This window comes from Cherax quadricarinatus, chromosome 1 (genome assembly GCF_038502225.1).
Source record: "Cherax quadricarinatus isolate ZL_2023a chromosome 1, ASM3850222v1, whole genome shotgun sequence".
Classification (NCBI taxonomy): Eukaryota; Metazoa; Arthropoda; class Malacostraca; order Decapoda; family Parastacidae; genus Cherax; species Cherax quadricarinatus.
In genome coordinates, this window is record NC_091292.1 from 94,157,710 (window position 1) to 94,182,851 (window position 25,142).

The 25,142-nt window shown below is 40.1% G+C and overlaps 1 protein-coding gene across 6 annotated transcripts in view; it reads left to right on the top strand.

The window, feature by feature from the left end:
* lilli (AF4/FMR2 family member lilliputian) overlaps positions 1 to 25,142 on the top strand; it is a 470,466-nt gene that overhangs the window by 419,106 nt on the left and 26,218 nt on the right. For all 6 annotated transcript variants that reach the window (XM_070084351.1, XM_070084359.1, XM_070084377.1 and 3 more), the window contains 3 exons: positions 8,486 to 8,611; positions 9,547 to 9,836; positions 24,954 to 25,037. In XM_070084351.1, the coding sequence (XP_069940452.1) occupies positions 8,486 to 8,611; positions 9,547 to 9,836; positions 24,954 to 25,037 (500 nt within the window). The remainder of the gene's footprint in view (positions 1 to 8,485; positions 8,612 to 9,546; positions 9,837 to 24,953; positions 25,038 to 25,142) is intronic.

A 25,142-nucleotide genomic window follows, 5' to 3' on the forward strand; every position in this document is an offset into this window, starting at 1 on the left:
ACAGTAAATCTTCTATTTTTTGGTGTGAATAAAAATTCATTATGTGAATAAAAAATCAAAATGGAATTTATTTGTAAAGCCTCAAAACATAAGTAATGAACAGAGGAAATGTTAGTTTAGTGCCAGGAATGCCTACATTGTTTATTCTGGACCCTATTTTGAAATTGGAATATTTTGAACTTTGTGTTAAATTGGCCAAATTAACAATTTCCGATCACTTTATTTTGTAGTTGAAACAGTTGACTTGGCGATTTCTTGTGCTCAATCGATAGAATAGAAGTAATACTAGTGAAATAGCTAAGAATTTGGTTGATTGGAATAAGGTAATTGGCCTAAAATGGGAGTCAAAGTCGGCAAAATCGCTGATTCGTAAATATCGCTGACACATCAAAATTCGCGAGAGCATAATTTCGTCAATTTTCCACCAAATTTCGTACTTTTTGTTTTATTACCTTCACAAAAAGATTTTCTACGATTTCATAAGAAAAAATAACAAATTTTTTTTTTGAAAATTCTTGGACACTGGTGCGTGACTCCAGATTTGGGCCTTGGACCCTGAAAGGGTTAAAAGCAGGGGGGATATAGTATTAGAGTGGTTGGTATTTTTGTTTAATAAATGTATGAAAGAGGGGAAGGTACCTAGGGATTGGCAAAAAGCATGTATAGTTCCTTTATATAAAGGGAAGGGGGACAAAAGAGATTGCAAAAATTATAGAGGAATGTACCAGGAAAAGTGTATGGTAGGGTTATTATTGAAAGAATTAGAGGTAAGACAATGTAGGATTGTGGATGAGCAAGAAGGTTTTAGAGTGAGTAAGGGATGTGTAGATCAAGTGTTGACATTGAAACATACATGTGAACAGTATTTAGATAAAGGTAGGGAAGTTTTCATTGCATTTATGGATTTAGAAAAGGCATATGATGGTTGATAGGGGAGCAATGTGGCAGATATTGCAAGTATATGGTATAGGTAGTAAGTTACTAAATGCTGTAAAGAGTTTTTATGAGGATAGTGAGGCTCAGGTTAGGGTGTGTAGAAGAGAGGGAGACTACTTCCCAGTAAAAGCAGGTCTTAGACAGGGATGTGTAATGTCACCATGGTTATTTAACCCGTAAACGGTCTAAACGTATATATATGTTTTTACAGCTAGTGCCCCAAACATATATATACGTTTTATTTGTCATACATTCAACATTGCCACGATAAGCGTGAGTCGCCTAGACATGAAAGAATGGATGTGCGCACTCACTGTGCACCATATTAAAATAATTGGGGATGCCTGGGTACCATATGCTCTTTTTTCCTGTTAAAAAACAACTATTTTTTTTTTCTCAAAAAATTTGGGGCACTACGGGAGAGAACGTATATATACGTTTGGACCGTTTTCAGGTTAATATATTTATAGATGGGGTTGTAAAAGAAGTAAATGCTAGGGTGTTCGGGAGAGGGGTGGGATTAAATTATGGGGAATTAAATACAAAATGGGAATTGGCACAGTTACTTTTTACTGATAATACTGTGCTTATGGAAGATTCTAAAAGAAAAATTCCTAAGGCTAGTGGACGAGTTTGGGAGTGTGTGTAAAGGTAGAAAGTTGAAAGTGACCATAGAAAAGAATAAGATGATGAGGGTATCAAATGATTTAGATGAAGAAAAATTGGATATCAAATTGGAGAGGAGTAGTATGGAAGAAGTGAATGTTTTCAGATATTTGGGAGGTGACGTGTCAGCTGATGGATTTATGAAGGATAAGGTTAATCATAGAATTGATGAAGGAAAAAAAGTGAGTGGTGTATTGAGGTATATGTGGAGACAAAAAACGTTATCTATGGAGGCAGAGAAGGGAATGTATGAAAGTATAGTAGTGCCAACACTCTTATATGGATAAATAACAAAAAGGCACAATACCGTGACTGGAACGATACACAAATAGGCAACTGAAGTAGGCAACTTCTTCAATTTCTCTATCCCCTCCTCTGAAGCAGTTTCCTCAGGTGTGGCCTCTTGCTGTTGAAGATGATCTAGCAGCTCATCAGTGGTTAGTTCTTCATTGTCCTCCTCCACCAACTCTTCCACATCCTCCCCACTAACCTCCAACCCCAAGGACTTCCCCAATGCCAAAATGGATTCATAATATTTTATTTTATTAACACACTGGCCGATTCCCACCAAGGCAGGGTGGCCCAAAAAAAGAAAAACTTTCACCATCATTCACTCCATCACCGTCTTGCCAGAAGGGTGCTTTACACTTCAGTTTTTAAACTGCAACATTAACACCCCTCCTTCAGAGTGCAGGCACTGTACTTCCCATCTCCAGGACTCGAGTCCGGCCTGCCGGTTTCCCTGAATCCCTTCATAAATGTTACTTTGCTCACACTCCAACAACACGTCAGGTATTAAAAACCATTTGTCTCAATTCACTCCTATCAAAGACGCTCACGCATGCCTGGTGGAAGTCCAAGCCCCTCGCACACAAAACCTCCTTTACCCCCTCCCTCCAACCTTTCCTAGGCCGACCCCTACCCCACCTTCCTTCCACTACAGACTGATACACTCTTGAAGTCATTCTGTTTCGCTTCATTCTCTCTACATGTCCGAACCACCTCAACAACCCTTTCTCAGCCCTCTGGACAACAGTTTTGGTAATCCCGCACCTCCTCCTAACTTCCAAACTACAAATTCTCTGCATTATATTCACTCCACACATTGCCCTCAGACATGACATCTCCACTGCCTCCAGCCTTCTCCTCGCTGCAACATTCATCACCCATGCTTCACACCCATATAAGAGCGTTGGTAAAACTATACTCTCATACATTCCCCTCTTTGCCTCCAAGGACAAAGTTCTTTGTCTCCACAGACTCCTAAGTGCACCGCTCAACCTTTCTCCCTCATCAATTCTATGATTCACCTCATCTTTCATAGACCCATCCGCTGACACGTCCACTCCCAAATATCTGAATACATTCACCTCCTCCATACTCTCTCTCTCCAATCTGATATCCAATCTTTCATCACCTAATCTTTTTGTTATCCTCATAACCTTACTCTTTCCTGTATTCACTTTCAATTTTCTTCTTTTGCATACCCTACCAAATTCATCCACCAACCTCTGTAACTTCTCTTCAGAATCTCCCAAGAGCACAGTGTCATCAGCAAAGAACAACTGTGACAACTCCCACTTTGTGTGTGATTCTTTATCTTTTAACTCCACACCTCTTGCCAAGACCCTCGCATTTACTTCTGTTACAACCCCATCTATAAATATATTAAACAACCACGGTGACATCACACATCCTTGTCTAAGGCCTACTTTACTGGGATATAATCTCCCTCTTTCCTACATACTCTAACTTGAGCCTCACTATCCTCGTAAAAACTCTTCACTGCTTTCAGTAACCTACCTCCTACACCTGCAACATCTGCCACATTGCCCCCTATCCACCCTGTCATACGCTTTTTCCAAATCCATAAATGCCACAAAAACCTCTTTAGCCTTATCTAAATAATGTTCACTTATATGTTTCACTGTAAACATCTGGTCCACACACCCCCTACCTTTCCTAAAGTCTCCTTGTTCATCTGCTATCCTATTCTCCGTCTTACTCTTAATTCTTTCAATAATAACTCTACCATACACTTTACCAGGTATACTCAACAGACTTATCCCCCTATAATTTTTGCACTCTCTTTTGTCCCCTTATGCAAAGGAACTATGCATGCTCTCTGTCAATCCCTAGGTACCTTACCCTCTTCCATACATTTATTAAATAATTGCACCAACCACTCCAAAACTATATCCCCACCTGCTTTTAACATTTCTATCTGTATCCCATCAATCCCGGCTGCCTTACACCCTTTCATTTTACCTACTGCCTCACGAACTCCCCCCACACTCACAACTGGCTCTTCCTCACTCCTACAAGATGTTATTCCTCCTTGCCCTATACACGAAATCACAGCTTCCCTATCTTCAACATTTAACAATTCCTCAAAATATTCCCTCCATCTTCCCAATACCTCTAACTCTCCATTTAATAACTCTCCTCTCCTATTTTTAACTGACAAATCCATTTGTTCTCTAGGCTTCCTTAACTTGTTAATCTCACTCCAAAACTTTTTCTTATTTTCAACAAAATTTGTTGATAACATCTCACCCACTCTCTCATTTGCTCTCTTTTTACATTGTTTCACCACTCTCTTAACCTCTCTCTTTTTCTCCATATACTCTTCCTTCCTTGCATCACTTCTACTTTGTAAAAACTTCTCATATGCTAACTTTTTCTCCCTTACTACTCTCTTTACATCATCATTCCACCAATCGCTCCTCTTCCCTCCTGCACCCACTTTCCTGTAACCACAAACTTCTGCTGAACACTCTAACACTACATTTTTAAACCTACCCCATACCTCTTCGACCCCATGGCCTGTTATCCCGGGTGTAATGGGAGCAAAATAAACACAGCAGAAACAGTTTAAACTTAAATTATCCTTCACCAATTTAGAACAGCAATATGTACACTATGTACAGTGATAAGTATAGTGCACTCCACTGTAAGCAAGGCAGAAATAGAAGCCACAAGATAACAGACCATGCTTCAACCAGCTCTAGAATGGGAATGACAAGGGCAGACAGGAGAGTGGTACCCACATAACCTCTGCGATTGCCAAAACCATCTTCTTATTGGCTAGAACCTGGTCACTAGTTGAACGACGGGGCCCCATCATCAACTCTTAGCAACCTGGTTCGCTGGTTGGGGGAGATAGCCTGTAAATGAGGGTGTGTACATGCGCCGAATATAGGTTACGTACTCTTTGCATGCCACACTCTCATTAGCCCATCTGTCCTCCAATAGCTGTTTATATCTTACCCTAACTGCCTCCTCTTTTAGTTTACAAACCTTCACCTCTCTCTTCCCTGATGCTTCTATTCTCCTTGTATCCCATCTACCTTTTACTCTCAGTGTAGCTACAACTAGAAAGTGATTGATATATCTGTGGCCCCTCTATAAACATGTACATCCTGAAGTCTAATCAACAGTCTTTTATCTACCAATACATAATCCAACAAACTACTGTCATTTTGCCCTACATCATATCTTGTATACTTATTTATCCTCTTTTTCTTAAAATATGTATTACCTATAACTAAACCCCTTTCTATACAAAGTTCAATCAGAGGGCTCCCATTATCATTTACACCTGGCACCCCAAACTTACCTGCCACACCCTCTCTAAAAGTTTCTCCTACTTTAGCATTCAGGTCCCCTACCACAATTACTCTCTCACTTGGTTCAAAGGCTCCTATACATTCACTTAACATCTCCCAAAATCTCTCTCTCTCCTCTACATTCCTCTCTTCTCCAGGTGCATACACGCTTATTATGACCCACTTTTTGCATCCAACCTTTACTTTAATCCACATAATTCTTGAATTTACACATTCATATTCTCTTTTCTCCTTCCATAACTGATCCTTCAACATTACTGCTACCCCTTCCTTAGCTCTAACTCTCTCAGATACTCCAGATTTAATCCCATCTATTTCCCCCCACCTAAACTCCCCTACCCCCTTCAGCTTTGTTTCGCTTAGGGCCAGGACATCCAACTTCTTTTCCTTCATAACATCAGCAATCATCTGTTTCTTGTCATCCACACTACATCCACACACATTCAAGCATCCCAGTTTTATAAAGTTTTTCTTCTCTTTTTTAGTAAATGTCTACAGGAGAAGGGGTTACTAGCCCATCGCTCTCGGCATTTTAGTCGCCGCATACGACATGCATGGCTTACGGAGGAAAGATTCTTTTCCACTTCCCCATGGACAATAGAAGAAATAAAGAAGAACAAGAGCTATTTAGAAAAAGGAGAAAAACCTAGATGTATGTATATATATATGCATGTGCATGTCTGTGAAGTGTGACCAAAGTGTAAGTAGGAGTAGCAAGATATCCCTGTTATCTAGCGTGTTTATGAGACAGAAAAAGAAACCAGCAATCCTACCATCATGCAAAACAGTTACAGGTTTCTGTTTCACAGTCATCTGGCAGGACGGTAGTACTTCCCTGGGTGGTTGCTGTCTACCAACCTACTACCTACAATGGATTCCTCAACTGGTATAGGATTCCCAGGGTTAGCCTCAAACCCTTCAAAATCCCTTTTGTCTTCACATTCTGGCCACAGTTTTTTTTCCAAGCAGAGTTCAAGATCCTCTTAGTCACTTCCTCCCAAGCCTTACCTATAATGTTTACACAATTGAGGATGCTAAAGTGATCTCTCCAAAACTCTCTTAGAGTCAATTGAGTTTCTGAGGCCACTACAAAGCACCATTCAAACATAGCTTTTGTGTACAGTTTCTTGAAGTTTCCTGAACACACTGGGAGTTTCAGAGTGATACACCAATAAAGGCTTCACTTTGCAATCACCACTAGCATTAGCACACATCAACAGAGTAAGCCTGTCTTTCATAGGCTTATGTCCTGGGAGTGCCTTTTCCTCTTGAGTAATGTAGGTCCTGCTTGGTATTTTCTTCCAAAACAGGCCTGTTTCATCACAATTAAACACTTGTTCAGGTTTCAGTCCTCCACTGTCTATGTACTCCTTGAATTCCTGCACATATTTTTCAGCCGCTTTGTGGTCCGAACTGGCAGCCTCACCATGCCTTATCACACTATGTATGCCACTACGATTCTTAAATCTTTCAAACCAACCTTTGCTGGCCTTAAATTCACTCACATCATCACTAGTTGCTGGCATTTTTTTAATTAAATCATCATGCAACTTCCTAGCCTTTTCACATATGATCGCTTGAGAGATGCTATCTGTTTTTCGTTTATCCACACCAATAACAGTCTCTCAACATCTTCTATCACTTGCGATCTTTGGTTCGAAAACATAGTTGCACCTTTGACAAGAACAGGTTCCTTGATTGCCGTTTTCTTGCCCACAATAGTAGCGATGGTTGATTGGGGTTTTGTGTACAACCTGGCCAGCTCGGAGACACGCACTCCACTTTCATACTTAGCAATGATCTCTTTCTTCATATCCCTAGTAATTCTCACCCTTTTTGCTGTAGGGTTGGCACTAGAAGCTTTCTTGGGGCCCATGGTGTCTTATTTTGCAGGTGCAATCACTACAAACGCTGTGATAATATGAAATGTTCCAATTGTATGTTTGGATGGGACCGCGGTGGCTGGCTGGCTTTTAAACACTGGCACCCACGGGAGAAGTGAGGCGCACTCAGGCCATAAGTGGACACATGTCGAACAGAATGAATAGCATTGGTCGGGTTTTTTAGCGCTAGTCAAGGCAAAATTTTTGCGTTAAAATGTATCACTAGTCAGATTTAATGTTAGACGATGCCAACGTTGGTCGAGGGTCCACTGTACTTGCAACATCTGCCACATTGCTCCCCTATCCACTCTATCGTATGCTTTTTCTAAATCCATAAATGCAATGAAAACTTCCCTACCTTTATCTAAATATTGTTCACATATATACTTCAATGTAAACACTTGATCTACACATCCCCTACCCACTCTAAAACCTCCTTGCTCATCTGCAATCCTACATTCTGTCTTGCCTCTAATTCTTTCAGTAATAACCCTACCATACACTTTTCCTGGTATACTCAGTAAACTTATTCCTCTATAATTTTTACAATCTCTTTTGTCCCCCTTCCCTTTATATAAAGGAACTGTACATGCTCTCTGCCATATATATCCTGAGTGGGAGATCAGGATCAAGGGTCTTGACCCTCCAAGGCTTAAAATTTCACTCGTGAAGGTTACCTGATGATTATTCAATTTTTTCTAGGATAATCCTTACCCCTTAGTATTTATACACCCTCCTAGTCATCCTATTTTTCTCCATTCTCTCTAAATGTCCAAACCCCCTCAAAAGCCTTTTCTCGGCTCTCTGAATAATACTCTAGGTAACTGTACAACCTCCTTATCTCCAAACTCAGAATTCACAGTACAATATTTATCACACATTGAGCTCAAACATGACCAGTGTGCATGTTCCATTTGTTTTTTTAGACATTCTGTTTGCAAAAGTTTATGCATAGAATTTACACATGGTATTCTATTTTTGGCTGTAATGTATGTAATCAGTATTGCCAGCTGATCCAATTGTTTTTGGATTTGTACTGTGCTAAAAAAGTTGAAAGTTGGAGAACATATTTATCTAGCTTTCTGGTCTCCTCTCCCTGTATTTCATTTCAAAACTCAAGTTTAGATAGAAAATATTCAATTTTCTTGTTATCGCACAGACTCCATTCTTCCTAGTGTATTTTATCCTTGGCTCGGAAATTACTTTTATAACTGTGACTCATGCACCTATTATTTGGATGTGCATTTGTGTATTCATTGATTGCAAATTATTTCTATTTTTCTATTTTCCATAGTCAGTTTCTCATGTTTTTAGTAGGACAAATTAGATGAGTATGGTATTGAAGGATATAAAAGTCTTTTTCTCTTACAGTATGCCCAAAAGGGCTACAATGGTGTATCAGAAGATGCTGGAGTGAACCATGAGTCAGAGCTTGGTGAGGAAGAAGATGGTGCTTCTGCTGGATCCCGATCATCTCATCAGAGATTCTATAGCAAGGTGAGCCCCTCCTTCGAGAGCCTTCTTCCCTCTCCCCTGAATTCCCCAAATCAAGAGAACTGTGTCATCCCGACTCATTTGTTAATGGACTTGGATATGTAGGAGCTGGGGCTGAGTGCTCCTAGAAGACTCCCCCAAAAATAGGATGAAGTCTCCAGGAAATGGTGAATGTCTTTAGGAAATGCACTGACTGCTATGTCCCTTCCAGCACATGGTAATTGGATATGTGAGGAGGGAGGGGACTATTTGATTGAGTGATTTGGATCCTCATGCCTCTCTCCCTCAGTTAAGGGAAAGAGGCATGAGGGTACCCCTCAGCACAATCCTATCCAATATATGGAATAAAACACATGGTTTTCTGGGAAAAAGAGAAAGTCAGAGTTAAGGTTGGGGTGTGGGTAGAGCCCTTGTTTCTTAAAGGCTCTCACAATTGGTGAAATTCAGCAAAAGTGGCACTCTGCCAACTCAGATATTGTAAGTTCATATGATTGAAATGGCTAACATATTCCAAACATTTATTTTACTTGATATACATATGAAATTCGCACAGAACAATGTTATATTATGCAAACTGCATTTCTGCTATTTGCTTGAATGTGAGTGATAATAGAGATTATATAGGAAATGACAGTAATAGAAAAATGTAAAGATCCATAAGATGTGGGTAGTTGTTTAAAGAAAAAACTTGCAAATGTTTGACAAATTGAAGCCTATTCGTAGCTGGTGACAAAATAAAAAAAAAAAATCTTGTCAAAGTGTTTCACTGGAATGTAACAGACATACAAAAAAGTTTAAATGTAGCTGTAATTCATAATTCATAAATGAACTAAGTACTGTACTGCTTTGTTTTTAGGTATGCAGGGTAGCAGCTTCCACAAAATCATAAAAAAAAACATTGTAGATGCTTTTGCTAAAGTTTTAATGTATCCTCTTAGGACAAAGGTGAAGAAAATGGTACAACTCCAAGTGCTGACAGTAGTGGTTATGTTTCGAGGCCAGCATCAGAGCATGAGTCCAGGGTTGGAAGTTCATCTTATAGATCATCTGGGGACCAGGCTAAGGGCTCTGACTTGGGAGGAACAGATTCTTCTTCATCAACAGCTCAACTGGATAATGGTACTCCAATGGGTGTACCATTAATTCAGAAACAATCTGCCTCAACTACCACTTGCTCGTCTGGTTCCACTACCTCTGCAGCTGCTGCTGTTAGACCACCTTCTGAACAGTATGTATTTGTGGTACTCCATAATATATATATACATACATGCATATATGCTGTTAGGAGTTTTTATGAGGAGAGTGAGGCTCAGAATAGGATGTGTGTAGGAAAGAGATTATTTTCCAGTAAAAATAATCCTTAGACAGGGATGCATAATGTCATCATGGTTGTATAACATATTTATAGATGGGGTTGTAAAAGAACTGAATGCTAGGGTGTTGGGAAGAAGTGTGGGATTAAAATATATAAAATTTAATATAAAGTGGGAGTTGTCACCGTTGATTTTTGCTGTCTATGTTTTTGGGAGATTCTGAAGAGAAGTTTTAAAAGTTGGTAGATGAATTTGGGAAGGTATATAAAAGAAGTAAATTAAAAATGAATACCAGCAAGAGCATGGTGATGAGGGTAACAAATAATTCAGGTAATGAAAGACTGGATATCAGATTGGAAGGAGGGAGTATGGAGGAAGTGAATGCATTCAGATATGGGAATGGACATGTCAGCAAATGGGTCTATGATGAAAGACGAGATGAACCATAGAATTGATGAGGGGAAAAAAGGTGGCTGGTGCATTGAGGTATATATGGAGACAAATAACATTATCCATGGAGGCAAAAAAGGAATGTATGACAGTTTAATGATACAAACACTCCTATATGGGTTTTGAATGTTGCAGTGAGGAGGAGGCTGGAGGTAGTGGAAATGTTGTTTGGAGATTAGTAGGAGGTACCAGGTTACTAAAAGTATTATCCAAAGGGCTGAGGAGAAGCTGTTGAGGTGCTTTGGACATTTAGAGAGGGCGGAGCAAAATAGGATGACTTGGAGGGTGTATAAATCTGTCGTGGAGGGAAGGCAGGGTAGGGGTCATCTAATGAATGGTTGGTGGTTTTGTATGCAAGGAGCTTGGACATCCAGCAGGCTTATGAGCATTTTAGATAGGAGCGAGTGGAGGCAAGTGGTTTTTATGATGTGTTGTTGGAGTGTAAGCAAAGTAACATTTATGAAAGGATTCAGGGAACCCAGTTAGCTTGACTTTGAGTCCTGGAGATGGGAAATACAGTGTCTGTGCTCTGAAGGAGGGGTGAGGATATTTGCAGTTTGGAGGCATCTGAATTATAGTACCAGCATTGCCACTGGCAAGACAGTGATGGAGTGAGTGTTGGGGAAAGTGTTTCTTCTTGTTTGGGTCATCCTACCTTGGTGGGAGATGGCCAGTGTTAAAAAAAAAAAAATGTATGAAAGAACTGTCCTTGACAGAGAGCTACTGTGACCACTCAAACTTTCAATCAGATTTATCATCTTTTAATCACACTCCTCTTGCCAACACTCTGGCATTCACTTCTTTTATATCCCACATCTATAAATATTCCCTTCTCCTGTATACATTACTAAATTTGTAAAGAGAAACTTTCATTTTTCTTTTTGAGCCACCCTGCTTCGGTGGGATACGGCCTGTACATTGAAAGAAAGAAAGAAAGATCTTTAAGTATGTTAAACAACCATGAGATCATTCATCCCTGTCTAAGTTTATTTTCACTGGGAAATAGTACCCCTTTCCTAAATATCCTTATCTGAGACTTGCTATCCTTATAAAAACTCTTCACTGCCTTTTGTAACCTTCTACTTGTTCCAAACACTGGCAACATCTGCCGCATTGCTACCCTGTTTTTTCTATCTTATTTTTTCAACACATCATCCAGTAGAAGTAGAAGTCTTCAAGAGGAAACTGGACAAGTATCTTCATCAGGTACCAGATCAACCAGGCTGTGATGGCTATGTGGGTCATTGGGCCAGCAACAGCCTGGTAGACCAGACAAGCAGTAGACGAGCCTGGCCCAAGGCTGGGCTCCGGGAGTAGAAAAGGGTAAAGGTATCCCACTGAGGTAGGGTGACCCAACAAAACAGAAAAAGGTTTTACTGCTACTCATTCAATCACTGTCTTGCCAAAAGTGTGCTGATATCACAGCTCAGATGTCCCTCCAAACCACAATATAACCACTTCTCCTTCAGAGTGTGGGCATTGTACTCCCACCTCCAGGCTTCAAGTTACTTTGGGCACACTCCAACAGCACCTCAGATCATAGACCAACCCCTACTCCTCCTTCCCTCTTGGCACCTCTGCTGTTTCTTATCCTCATAGCAGAAAAAATATAAAAAAAACACCCATCACAGTTTTGTATCATCATTAGCAAATGATACGGTACAAAAATGAGTGTGAAAGTCACTTCAGTAGAAGACTCAAAAATTGCAACAGGATATACCAGACTTTACAGTGTCGAGGACACTTATTTTTTTTTTTTTCACAAAATAAGTCTTGAAAATTTACTCAGTGTCTTGGAGGCTGAAGTACCATTTATCTTTTTTTTTTTTTTTTTTTTTTTTTTTTAAATTTAGCCAATCAGAATTGAGGGAGCATCCTCAACACTGGAGCATCTTGTTTGCTGTAAAATACAGTAATCAAAGTCCTAAAGTGGGCTGTAGAAAACAACATTGTATTCAACAGGAAAAAATTCCAACTGCTCAGGTATAGAAAAACCAAAGAACTCACTAAGGGGCACCATATACAAAACTCTGGATAATCCCCTAAAAGAACAGAAGGAACATGTGAAAGACTTGGTATATTAATGTCAGCTGACCTATTGTTCAGAGAACACATTAAGACATATGTTGCATAACCCAGGAAAATGTCAGAATGGGTAATGATAATTTTCAGAATGAGAAATAATGCCAGTGGTGATACCACTCAAATCAGTTGATGGTGTTGATGGCTCCATTGAAGGTAGGAGAAATATCAGAGCTGGAACAGAGTCAGATTGTTTACTATCTTCAAAGAGCCAATAAAGTATTTAAATTTTGGAATATGTACTTTGGAGCAGGGGGGGGATGCATGATAATATATACATGGAAGATACTGAAGAGTCTAGTCTCTAACCTACACACTGTCTTAACACTGAGGTGAGACGTATGGGAGGAAGTATAAGATGAGCCCATTGAAAAGCAGGGGTGCCATGGGCGCAATTAGAGGATACTGCATTAACATCCATGGACCTCGGTTATTCAACCTACTACCAGCAAATAACAGAAATATTGCTGAAACTAGCATAGATGTTCTCAATGGGGAATTGGAACAGAATTCTTCCTCTGTAAGCCATGCGTTTCGTACGAGGCGACTAAAATGATGGGAGCAAAGGGCTAGTAATCCCTTCTCCTGTATAAATTACTAAATTTAAAAAGAGAAACTTTTGTTTTTCTTTTTAGGTCACCTCCCTTGGTGGGATATGGCCGGTTTGTTAAAAATAAAAAAATGTCTTTGACAGGAAACTGAATAACATTATTTTGACTGGAACTTTCCACTCCATCTTCAGAGTGCAAGCACTGCCCTTCTCACCTCCAGGACTCAAGTCAGGCTTACCAGTTACCCTGAATCCCTTCATAAAAGTTACCGTTCTCACACTCCAACAGCTCAACTGTTAAAAACCGCTTGTCTCCATTTACCTGTCTCAAGCACTCACATAAACCTGTTGGATTCTCAAGCCTCTAAAACTCTTACCAAATGCCAGAATGCCAGATTACCCAGGCTCTGATGGGTATGTGGGACAGCTTGCCACCAACAGCAACGGCCTGGTTGACCAGGCAGCCACCTAAAAAGCCTGGCCCAGCCACACTGTGAGAGCAGGAAGATTCTTGAACCTGGTCACAGATATATGCATGTGGAAAATAGGGTTTGCTTACTTGCTTGGTGATCATTTTATCTATTGAATGTATCCATGTCAATGTCTCGTGTGAATCATTTGAAGGTTTGGTTTCCACTGTGTTTCTTTGTTTCATTAACTTTCATGTTAAAGAATCTGTGTTTGTCTTAGAAGAGGAAACTCATGACAATGTTTTGGTCCATTCTGGTTCATTATCAAGTCACTACTGAAGGTTATTCATATATTGTTCCAGCCATGGTATTGTGGCTTTTTATTCTTTTTTGTCTTTGTCTACTGTATACATTTAAGCTGTAAATTGTTCCTGTAATCATCATTTGCTTTTGCAAGCTGGCATATGTTGTCTAAGGTATTTTGTTCCTCAGGAGACAGTTTTGGGGTATTGGTTATTTCCCAGTCATTTCCTTTGACATTTTTCAGTGTGTGTGTGTGTGTGTGTGTGTGTGTGTGTGTGTGTGTGTGTGTGTGTGTGTGTGTGTGTGTGTGTGTGTGTGTGTGTGTGTGTGTTTTTTTTGCCCCTAGATGCTCTGTTTTTTCCTCTCCTTTTCGTCCCCTCTCTTGGCTTCATAATTTTGCTTTTGCTAAGATTAAATTCCAGTAGTCATCTGATCTCAGGTCATTTCAACTGTGTAAATTAACTGTTGCAATAACTCAGAAAAAAATCAGTCTGAGCATGAACAAATCTATTATTGGTGTTAAATAATTCTATTTAAATTTAGGCTGTCTTTAGATTGGTTGGGTGCTATTAAATTACAGGAAAGCCCCACGTTTTGGTGCTTCACTAATACGGATAGTTAAAATTTTATCCAAAAATTTGTTTATACGATTCCTCATACCCCCTTCAGCTTTGTTTCACTGAAAGCCAGGACATCCAGCTGCTTCTCATTCATAACATCCACAATCATCTCTTTCTTATCATTCACACAACATCTACGCACATTCAAACATCGCACTATAGCGGTTTTCTTTTTCTTTTTGGTAGGCTATACAGGAAAAGGGGTTACCAGCCCATTGTTCCCAGCATTTTAGTTGAGTTCTACAACACACATGGCTTACAGAAGAAAGATTCTTATTGCACTTTCCCATGGGTATAAAAGGAAAAGCAGTAAGAACAAGAACTATTTTAATTTTTTATTATTACACTGGCCGATTCCCACCAAGGCAGGGTGGCCCGAAAAAGAAAAACTTTCACCATCATTCACTCCATCACTGTCTTGCCAGAAGGGTGCTTTACACTACAGTTTTTAAACTGCAACATTAACACCCCTCCTTCAGAGTGCAGGCACTGTACTTCCCATCTCCAGGACTCAAGTCCGGCCTGCCGGTTTCCCTGAACCCCTTCATAAATGTTACTTTGCTCACACTCCAACAGCACGTCAAGTATTAAAAACCACTTGTCTTCATTCACTCCTATCAAACACGCTCACACATGCCTGCTGGAAGTCCAAGCCCCTCGCACACAAAACCTCCTTTACCCCCTCCCTCCAACCTTTCCTAGGCCGACCCCTACCCTGCCTTCCTTCCGCTACAGACGGATACACTCTTGAAGTCATTCTGTTTCGCTCCATTCTCTCTACATGTCCGAACCACCTCAACAACCCTTCCTCAGCCCTCTGGACAACAGTTTTGGTAATCCTGCACCTCCTCCTAACTTCCAAACTACGAATTCTTTGCATTATATTCACACCACACATTGCCCTCAGACATGACATCTCCACTGCCTCCAGCCTTCTCCTCGCTGCAACATTCATCACCCATGCTTCTCACCCATATAAGAGCGTTGGTAAAACTATACTCTCATACATTCCCCTCTTTGCCTCCAAGGACAAAGTTCTTTTTCTCCACAGACTCCTAAGTGCACCACTCACCCTTTTCCCCTCATCAATTCTATGATTCACCTCATCTTTCATAGACCCATCCGCTGACACGTCCACTCCCAAATATCTGAATACATTCACCTCCTCCATACTCTCTCCCTCCAATCTGATATCCAATCTTTCATCACATAATCTTTTTGTTATCCTCATAACCTTACTCTTTCCTGTATTCACTTTTAATTTTCTTCTTTTGCACACCCTACCAAATTCATCCACCAATCTCTGCAACTTCTCTTCAGAATCTCCCAAGAGCACAGTGTCATCAGCAAAGAGCAACTGTGACAATTCCCACTTTATGTGTGATTCTTTATCTTTTAACTCCACGCCTCTTGCCAAGACCCTCGCATTTACTTCTCTTACAACCCCATCTATAAATATATTAAACAACCACGGTGACATCACACATCCTTGTCTAAGGCCTACTTTTACTGGGAAATAATCTCCCTCTTTCCTACATACTCTAACTTGAGCCTCACTATCCTCGTAAAAACTCTTCACTGCTTTCAGTAACCTACCTCCTACACCATACACCTGTAACATCTGCCACATTGCCCCCCTATCCACTCTGTCATACGCCTTTTCCAAATCCATAAATGCCACAAAGACCTCTTTAGCCTTATCTAAATACTGTTCACTTATATGTTTCACTGTAAACACCTGGTCCACACACCCCTACCTTTCCTAAAGCCTCCTTGTTCATCTGCTATCCTATTCTCCGTCTTACTCTTAATTCTTTCAATAATAACTCTACCATACACTTTACCAGGTATACTCAACAGACTATCCCCCTATAATTTTTGCACTCTCTTTTGTCCCCTTTGCCTTTATACAAAGGAACTATGCATGCTCTCTGCCAATCCCTAGGTACCTTACCCTCTTCCATACATTTATTAAATAATTGCACCAACCACTCCAAAACTATATCCCCACCTGCTTTTAACATTTCTATCTTTATCCCATCAATCCCGGCTGCCTTACCCCCTTTCATTTTACCTACTGCCTCATGAACTTCCCCCACACTCACAACTGGCGGCTCTTCTCACTCCTACAAGATGTTATTCCTCCTTGCCCTATACACGAAATCACAGCTTCCCTATCTTCATCAACATTTAACAATTCCTCAAAATATTCCCTCCATCTTCCCAATACCTCTAACTCTCCATTTAATAACTCTCCTCTCCTATTTTTAACTGACAAATCCATTTGTTCTCTAGGCTTCCTTAACTTGTTAATCTCACTCCAAAACTTTTTCTTATTTTCAACAAAATTTGTTGATAACATCTCACCCACTCTCTCATTTGCTCTCTTTTTACATTGCTTCACCACACTCTTAACCTCTCTCTTTTTCTCCATATACTCTTCCCTCCTTGCATCACTTCTACTTTGTAAAAACTTCTCATATGCTAACTTTTTCTCCCTTACTACTCTCTTTACATCATCATTCCACCAATCGCTCCTATTCCCTCCCTCACCCACTTTCCTGTAACCACAAACTTCTGCTGAACACTCTAACACTACATTTTTAAACCTACCCCATACCTCTTCGACCCCATTGCCTATGCTCTCATTAGCCCATCTATCCTCCAATAGCTGTTTATATCTTACCCTAACTGCCTCCTCTTTTAGTTTATAAACCTTCACCTCTCTCTTCCCTGATGCTTCTATTCTCCTTGTATCCCATCTACCTTTTACTCTCAGTGTAGCTACAACTAGAAAGTGATCTGATATATCTGTGGCCCCTCTATAAACATGTACATCCTGAAGTCTACTCAACAGTCTTTTATCTACCAATACATAATCCAACAAACTACTGTCATTTCGCCCTACATCATATCTTGTATACTTATTTATCCTCTTTTTCTTAAAATATGTATTACCTATAACTAAACCCCTTCCTATACAAAGTTCAATCAAAGGGCTCCCATTATCATTTACACCTGGCACCCCAAACTTACCTACCACACCCTCTCTAAAAGTTTCTCCTACTTTAGCATTCAGGTCCCCTACCACAATTACTCTCTCACTTGGTTCAAAGGCTCCTATACATTCACTTAACATCTCCCAAAATCTCTCTCCTCTGCTTTCCTCTCTTCTCCAGGTGCATACACGCTTATTATGACCCACTTCTCGCATCCAACCTTTACTTTAATCCACATAATTCTTGAATTTACACATTCATATTCTCTTTTCTCCTTCCATAACTGATCATTCAACATTACTGCTACCCCTTCCTTTGCTCTAACTCTCTCAGATACTCCAGATTTAATCCCATTTATTTCCCCCCACCGAAACTTCCCTACCCCCTTCAGCTTTGTTTCGCTTAGGGCCAGGACATCTAACTTTTTTTCATTCATAACATCAGCAATCATCTGTTTCTTGTCATCCGCACTACATCCACGCACATTCAAGCATCCCAGTTTTATAAAGTTTTTCTTCTCTTTTTTAGTAAATGTCTACAGGAGAAGGGGTTACTAGCATATTGCTCCCGGCATTTTAGTCGCCTCATACGACACGCATGGCTTATGGAGGAAAGATTCTTTTCCACTTCCCCATGGACAATAGAAGAAATAAAGAAGAACAAGAGCTATTTAGAACAAGAACTATTAAGATAAAATCAAAGAAAACTCAGATGAGTGTGTATACATAAATATGTACATGTATGTTTAGTATGACCTAAGTGTAAGTAGAAGTAACAAGGTGTACCTGAAATCTTGCATGTTTATGAGACAGAAAAAAGACACCAGCGATCCTACCATCATGTAAAACAATTACAGGCTTTCATTTTACGCTCATTTGGCAGGACGGTAGTACCTCCCTGGGTGTTTGCTGTCTACCAACTTACTACCTAAAGTTACTCTTGATAATTGTACTTACCTGTACCTAAATAAACTTACACACAGTGCTGGCATGAAGGTACATTAAAATCACTGTGTTGTCACAATAAGCATAATAATAATAATAATAATAATAATAATAATAATAATAATACAGTGGACCCCTGGTATTTGATATTAATCCGTTCCTGAGAGCTCATCGAATACCAAAAATATCGAAAAGCGAATCAATTTTCCTCATGGCAAATAATGGAAATCAAATTAATCCGTGCAAGACACCCGAAAGTATGAAAAAAAAAAATTTACCACATGAAACATTAAGTTTAATGCAATAGAATAATTACAATAACAACAATAACAATAGAATAATTGACACTTACCTTTAATGAAGATCTGGTGGTGATTGATGGGATGGGAGGAGGGGAGAGGTGTTAGTGTTTAGAAGGGGAATCCCCTTCCATTAGGACTTGAGGTAGCAAGTCCTTTTCTGGGGTTACTTCCCTTCTTCTTTTAATGCCACTAGGACCAGCTTGAGAGTCACTGGACTTCTGTCGCACAACATATCTGTCCATAGACTAGGCCTGTACCTCCCGTTCCTTTATGACATTCCTAAAGTGTTTCACAACATTGTCAGTGTAATAGTCACCAGCACGGCTTGCAATAGCTGTGTTAGGGTGATTGTCATCAAAAAAGGTTTGCACTTTAAGCCACATTGCACACATTTCCTTAATTTTTGAAGTAGGCAACTTCTTCAATTTCTCTATACCCTCCTCCGAAGCAGTTTCCTCAGGTGTGGCCTCTTGCTGTTGAAGATGATCTAGCAGCTCATCAGTGGTTAGTTCTTCATTGTCCTCCTCCACCAACTCTTCCACATCCTCCCCACTAACCTCCAACCCCAAGGACTTCCCCAATGCCACAGTGGATTCCTTAATTGGCATAGGCTTCTCAGGGTTAGCCTCAAATCCTTCAAAATCCCTTTTGTCTACACATTCTGGCCACAGTTTTTTCCAAGCAGAGTTCAAGGTCCTCTTAGTCACTCCCTCCCAAGCCTTACCTATAAGGTTTATACAATTGAGGATATTAAAGTGATCCTTCCAAAACTCTTTTAAGAGTCAGTTGAATTTCTGTGGTCAGTACAAAGCACTTTTGAAACATAGCTTTTGTGTACAGTTTCTTGAAGTTGGAAATGACCTGCTGGTCCATGGGCTGCAGGAGAGGAGTGGTATTAGGAGGCAAAAACTTGACCTTAATGAAGCTCATGTCCCCACAATGTCGCTCTGTCAAGTCTGTAGGATGACCAGGGGCATTGTCTAATACCAGGAGGCACTTAAGGTCTAATTTCTTTTCAATCAGGTAATTTTTCACAGTGGGGGCAAATGCTTGGTGTAACCAGTCATAGAAAAAGTCCCTAGTGACCCATGCCTTACTGTTTGCCCTCCACAGCACACACAAATTAGCCTTGAGGACATCATTTTCCTGAACACTCTGGGAGTTTGAGTGATACACCAATAATGGCTTCGTTTTGCAATCACCACTAGCATTGGCACACATCAACAGAGTAAACCTGTCTTTCATAGGCTTATGTCCTGGGAGTGCCTTTTCCTCCTGAGTAATGTAGGTCCTGCTTGGCATTTTCTTCCAAAACAGGCCTGTTTTGTCACAATTAAACACTTGTTCAGGTTTTAATTCTTCGCTGTCTGTGTAATCCTTGAATTCCCTCACATATTTTTCAGCTGCTTTTTGGTCCGAACTGGCAGCCTCACCATGCCTAATCACACTATGTATGCCACTACGATTCTTAAATCTTTCAAGCCAACCTTTGCTGGCCTTGAATTCACTCACATCAGCACTAGTTGCAGGGAATTTCTTTACCAAATTGTCATGCAACTGTCTAGCCTTTTCACAAATGATTGCTTGAGAGATGCTATCTCCTGCTATCTGTTTTTCATTTATCCACACCAATAACAGTCTCTCAACGTTTTCTAACACTTGCAGTCGCTGTTTCGTAATCACAGTTGCACCTTTTGCAAGAACAGCTTCCTTGATTGCCGTTTTCCTGGTCACTATAGTAGAGATGGTTGATTGGGGTTTACTATACAACCTGACCAGCTCCGACACACGCACTCCACTTTCGTACTTTGCAATTATCTCTTTCTTCATTTCAATAGTCATTAGCACCTTTTTTCTCGAAGGGTTGGCACTAGAAGCTTTCTTGGGGCCCATGGTGACTTATTTTGCAGAAACAAGCACCAAAAACAGCGATAATGTGGAATGTACCGAATGTATCCTTAGATGCGCGCACACTGGCTGGCTTGTAAACACTGGCACACACAGGGCAGTTCAGGCCACACGTGGACACGTCTCGTACGAATTGCATCGAATACCGGGTTTTCGATTGGATACCGAGGCAAAATTTTTGCGATAAAATGCATCGAATACCGGATTTATCGAATACCGGATTTATCGAATACCGATGCCATCAAATACCGGGGGTCCACTGTAATAATAATAATAATTGCTGTGGAGTGCTTTATATGTCATATATTACATTATTATAGACATTTTCATTAATCTATCTGACATGTTTTGAAAATTATATAAGAAATGCGCTACATATCATATAAACAAAATACAGCCTCTCCTTGCTTAGCAATGGAGTTCTGTTCCCAAGACCACACCAGTAAACGAATTCGTTGCTAAGTGAGGAGCATACTATAGTGGTTGTGGGTTTGTGTCAACCATGTTTGATATTGTTTTAATGTTGCCTTTGCACTATTTATTACATTTCTGGTATATTTTTAAATGTTTATACAGTAGTATGCTGTATAGTGTAATAAACAGAATAGAGGAAATCAGCTCTAATATACACCTACCATCCGACTTACGACCGAGTTCGGTTCTGAGAAATCGGTCGTAAGTCGAAATGGTCGTAAGTCGAACTTTACTACTGAATATCAACAAAACATTTTTGTAATGACTTTATTTTATTATTTTATTTTGGTATTTCATGTTTTACTTTACTTTTTGTGTTGTTAGTACTGTATTTTAATAATACTGTAAGGTTTAGTATAAACACTTTGTACAACACAAATAGTTGTTTATTTCCCAGAAATTTGGCATAAAAAACACGGTCGTAAGTCGAGTGGTCGTAAGTCGAGCAGGTCGTAAGTCGGATGGTAGGTGTACATTATTTAGGTATGTATACTGTTCAGAGAGCTCGTCGTAAGTCTGAGGCGTCGGTAAGCAAGTACGGCATTAAGTGTGGAGAGGCTGTATATACAATCATAGTAAAACAAATTAACATAATTGTAAGGTGTGGTAGCAAGCGGGCATAATGGAGTGTACGACAATAATTACTATCAAACGTTCTGTTACAACACCACCAGAGAAACTGTGTACAGCCTCTCCTCACTTGGCGATGTACTCATTTGCCGACGACTCAGACTCACAACGGGCTCTCTGACCAGTTTCCATACCTAAAGAATGTATATTAGAGCTGAGTTCCTCTATTCTGTTTAATACAGTATACAGTGGACCCCCGCATAGCGAACGCCTTGCATAGCGAACAATCCGCATAGCGGACGCTTTGTTCGCTAAAATTTTGCCCCGCATAGTGGACAAAAACCCGCTCAGCGGCCTTCGTCCGAGACGCGTCCAATGTGCGCCCTCAGCCAGCCTCACATGTGCCGCCCGTGCCATTGTTTACCAGCCAGCCTCCGCGGTAACATTCAAGCATACACTCGGAATATTTCGTATTATTACAGTGTTTTCGGTGCTGTTTCTGGAAAATAAGTGACCATGGGCCCCAAGAAAGCTTCTAGTGCCAACCCTACACCTCAAAGGGTAAGAATACCCATTGAAATGAAGAAAGAGATCATTGATAAGTATGAAAGTGGAGTACGTATCACCGACCTGGTCAGGTTGTACAAGAAACCAAAATCAACCATCTCTTCTATTGTGGGCAAGAAAACGGCAATCAAGGAAGCTGTTGTTGCCAAAGGTTTAACTGTGTTTTCGAAACAAAGATCGCAAGTGATGGAAGATGTTGAGAGACTGTTATTGGTGTGGATAAATGAAAAACAGCTAGCAGGAGATAGCGTCTCTCAAGCGATCATATGTGAAAAGGCTAGGAAGTTGCATGACGATTTAATTAAAAAAATGCCTGCAACTAGTGATGATGTGAGTGAATTTAAGGCCAGCAAAGGTTGGTTTGAGAGATTTAAGAAGCGTAGTGGCATCCATAGTGTGATACGGCATGGTGAGGCTGCCAGTTCGGACCACAAAGCGGCTGAAAAATATGTGCATGAATTCAAGGAGTACATAGAAACTGAAGGACTGGAACCTGAACAAGTGTTTAATTGTGATGAAACAGGCCTGTTCTGGAAGAAAATGCCAAGCAGGACCTACATTACTCAGGAGGAAAAGGCACTCCCAGGACATAAGCCTATGAAAGACAGGCTTACTTTGTTGATGTGTGCCAATGGTAGTGGTGATTGCAAAGTTAAGCCTTTATTAGTGTATCACTCTGAAACTCCCAGAGCGTTCAGGCAAAAGAATGTCCTCAAGGATAATTTGTGTGTGCTGTGGAGGGCAAACAGTAAGGCATGGGTCACTAGGGAATTTTTCTATAACTGGTTACACCATGCATTTGCCCCCAATGTGAAAGATTACCTAACTGAAAAGAAATTAGACCTTAAGTGCCTCCTGGTGTTAGACAATGCCCCTGGTCATCCTACAGACGTGGCAGAGCGACTTTATGGGGACATGAGCTTCATTAAGGTGAAGTTTTTGCCTCCTAATACCACTCCTCTCCTGCAGCCCATGGACCAGCAGGTCATTTCCAACTTCAAGAAACTGTACACAAAAGCTCTGTTTCAAAAGTGCTTTGAAGTGACCACAGACACTCGATTGACTCTAAAAGAGTTTTGGAAGGATCACTTTAATATCCTCAATTGTGTAAACCTTATAGGTAAGGCTTGGGAGGGAGTGACTAAGAGAACCTTGAACTCTGCTTGGAAGAAACTGTGGCCAGAATGTGTAGACAAAAGGGATTTTGAAGGGTTTGAGGCTAACCCTGAGAGGAGTAGTATACCAGTTGAGGAATTAATTGTGGAATTGGGGAAGTCCTTGGGGTTGGAGGTTAGTGGGGAGGATGTGGAAGAGTTGGTGGAGGAGGACAATGAAGAACTAACCACTGATGAGCTGATAGATCAACTTCAAGAGCAAGAGGCCAGACCTGGGGAAACTGGTTCAAAGGAGGGGAGAGAGAAATTGAAGGAATTGCCTACTTCAAAGATTAAGGAAATGTGTGCAAAATGGCTTGAAGTGCAAACCTTTTTTGATGAAAATCACCCTCACACAGCTATTGCAAGCCGATACAGTACACTACTGTATAAACATTTAAAAATATACCAGAAATGTTAAATGGTGCAAAGGTCACATTTAAACAATATAAAAGATGGATGATATAAACCCACTACCATTATAGTATGCTCCTCACTTAGCGACACATTCATTTACGGAAATGGTTTTAGGAACAAAACTCTGTCGTTAAGTGAGGAGAGGTTGTATAGTATTACTAGGGGGTAACTGTAGAAAAACATTTCTTTCGTATGCCTTCACTCATAAATAGCCTCACGCACTCTCAAAAAGGTGTGCTGCATTATTATGTATTCTAAGACACCAACATGAGGACAACTTGTACACAATGTATTGCAGTGAAGATGTTTCACAAACGCATGCATAATGCAAAATGAAAACATATAAACAGCAAGTAGACAGGTATTAATACATGTTTGTCAGACAGCCCATCATCCATTCACTCTGTTTCGTAGAATAATTGTGCTTTCCCATGCGCTAGCACATGCACAGGGCTTATAACTAAAAATATTGCTGTACATAATTACACAGCTTGGTGGAAGGTACCATATGGGACAGCAACTGGAAGCTTTAAGGGTGGGATGCCTTGAAGCTTCATTATCATCCATAGCTCTGGTATTGGTTTCTGGTATTTCAGTTTTTTTGTTTTTTTTTTTGAGTACATAAACACAAATAAGTTTCTTTTTTGTGATATAGTCAAAGTAAACTTTCCAGGTATTTGAATTATGATATTTTGAATTAACAGTGCTTGACTGTATTTTGTTAATTTGAGCAAGATTTGGTTAGGTTTGGTGCAAAAATTAAAAATAGTATTTTTGAAGAGCTCTATTTTATTCTCTTCTGCTTTTTTCACAGACTTGGTTTATTAGTTACGACCTATACTGTGTCTGTATGTCTCATTCCTTGGTACTCCTGTGGGGGACTCTTAACATCCATTGAGCATGACACCAATTCAAGGACACTATACTGCACATCTTAGCCACTATGCCACAAACAAATAGTGGACAACATTTTTACTAACTTTAAATTCACTACTCATAATGGTCATTTTACCAGATCCCCAGGTTTTAAATCAATGAGATGCACTGTCAGTTTAGTAAACTCAACTGGTACCCAGAATATAAGTGTCTCAATCCCAATTGATTCAGCAGTTAATAAAAATTTCTCTTCTGTGTCACATTTGTTAATTGTATCTTCACCTTTCACTGCCTTTGTATCTCCTTTATTCTCTTCAGTGAGATTATTTGGCAGCATTTTGTACAACTTTGTAGATTGTTTTTGTCATTTTTATGTAAAACAAGTTCTGTACTCCCCTCATTGCAGATCACTACTGCATGGACAGTATGCTAATCCTCAAGAGCGACTGTATACTTCATATTTTGAAAAAAGATTACCAGAGGTAAACAGGTAAGGTGCTAGGCTTCCTCTGTGTTGTCTTAGTTGTAGGATTTATACTTGGTTGTGTTCGTTCAGCTTGATTACTTATGGGAGTATTTGGACTTTTTGTTTCTT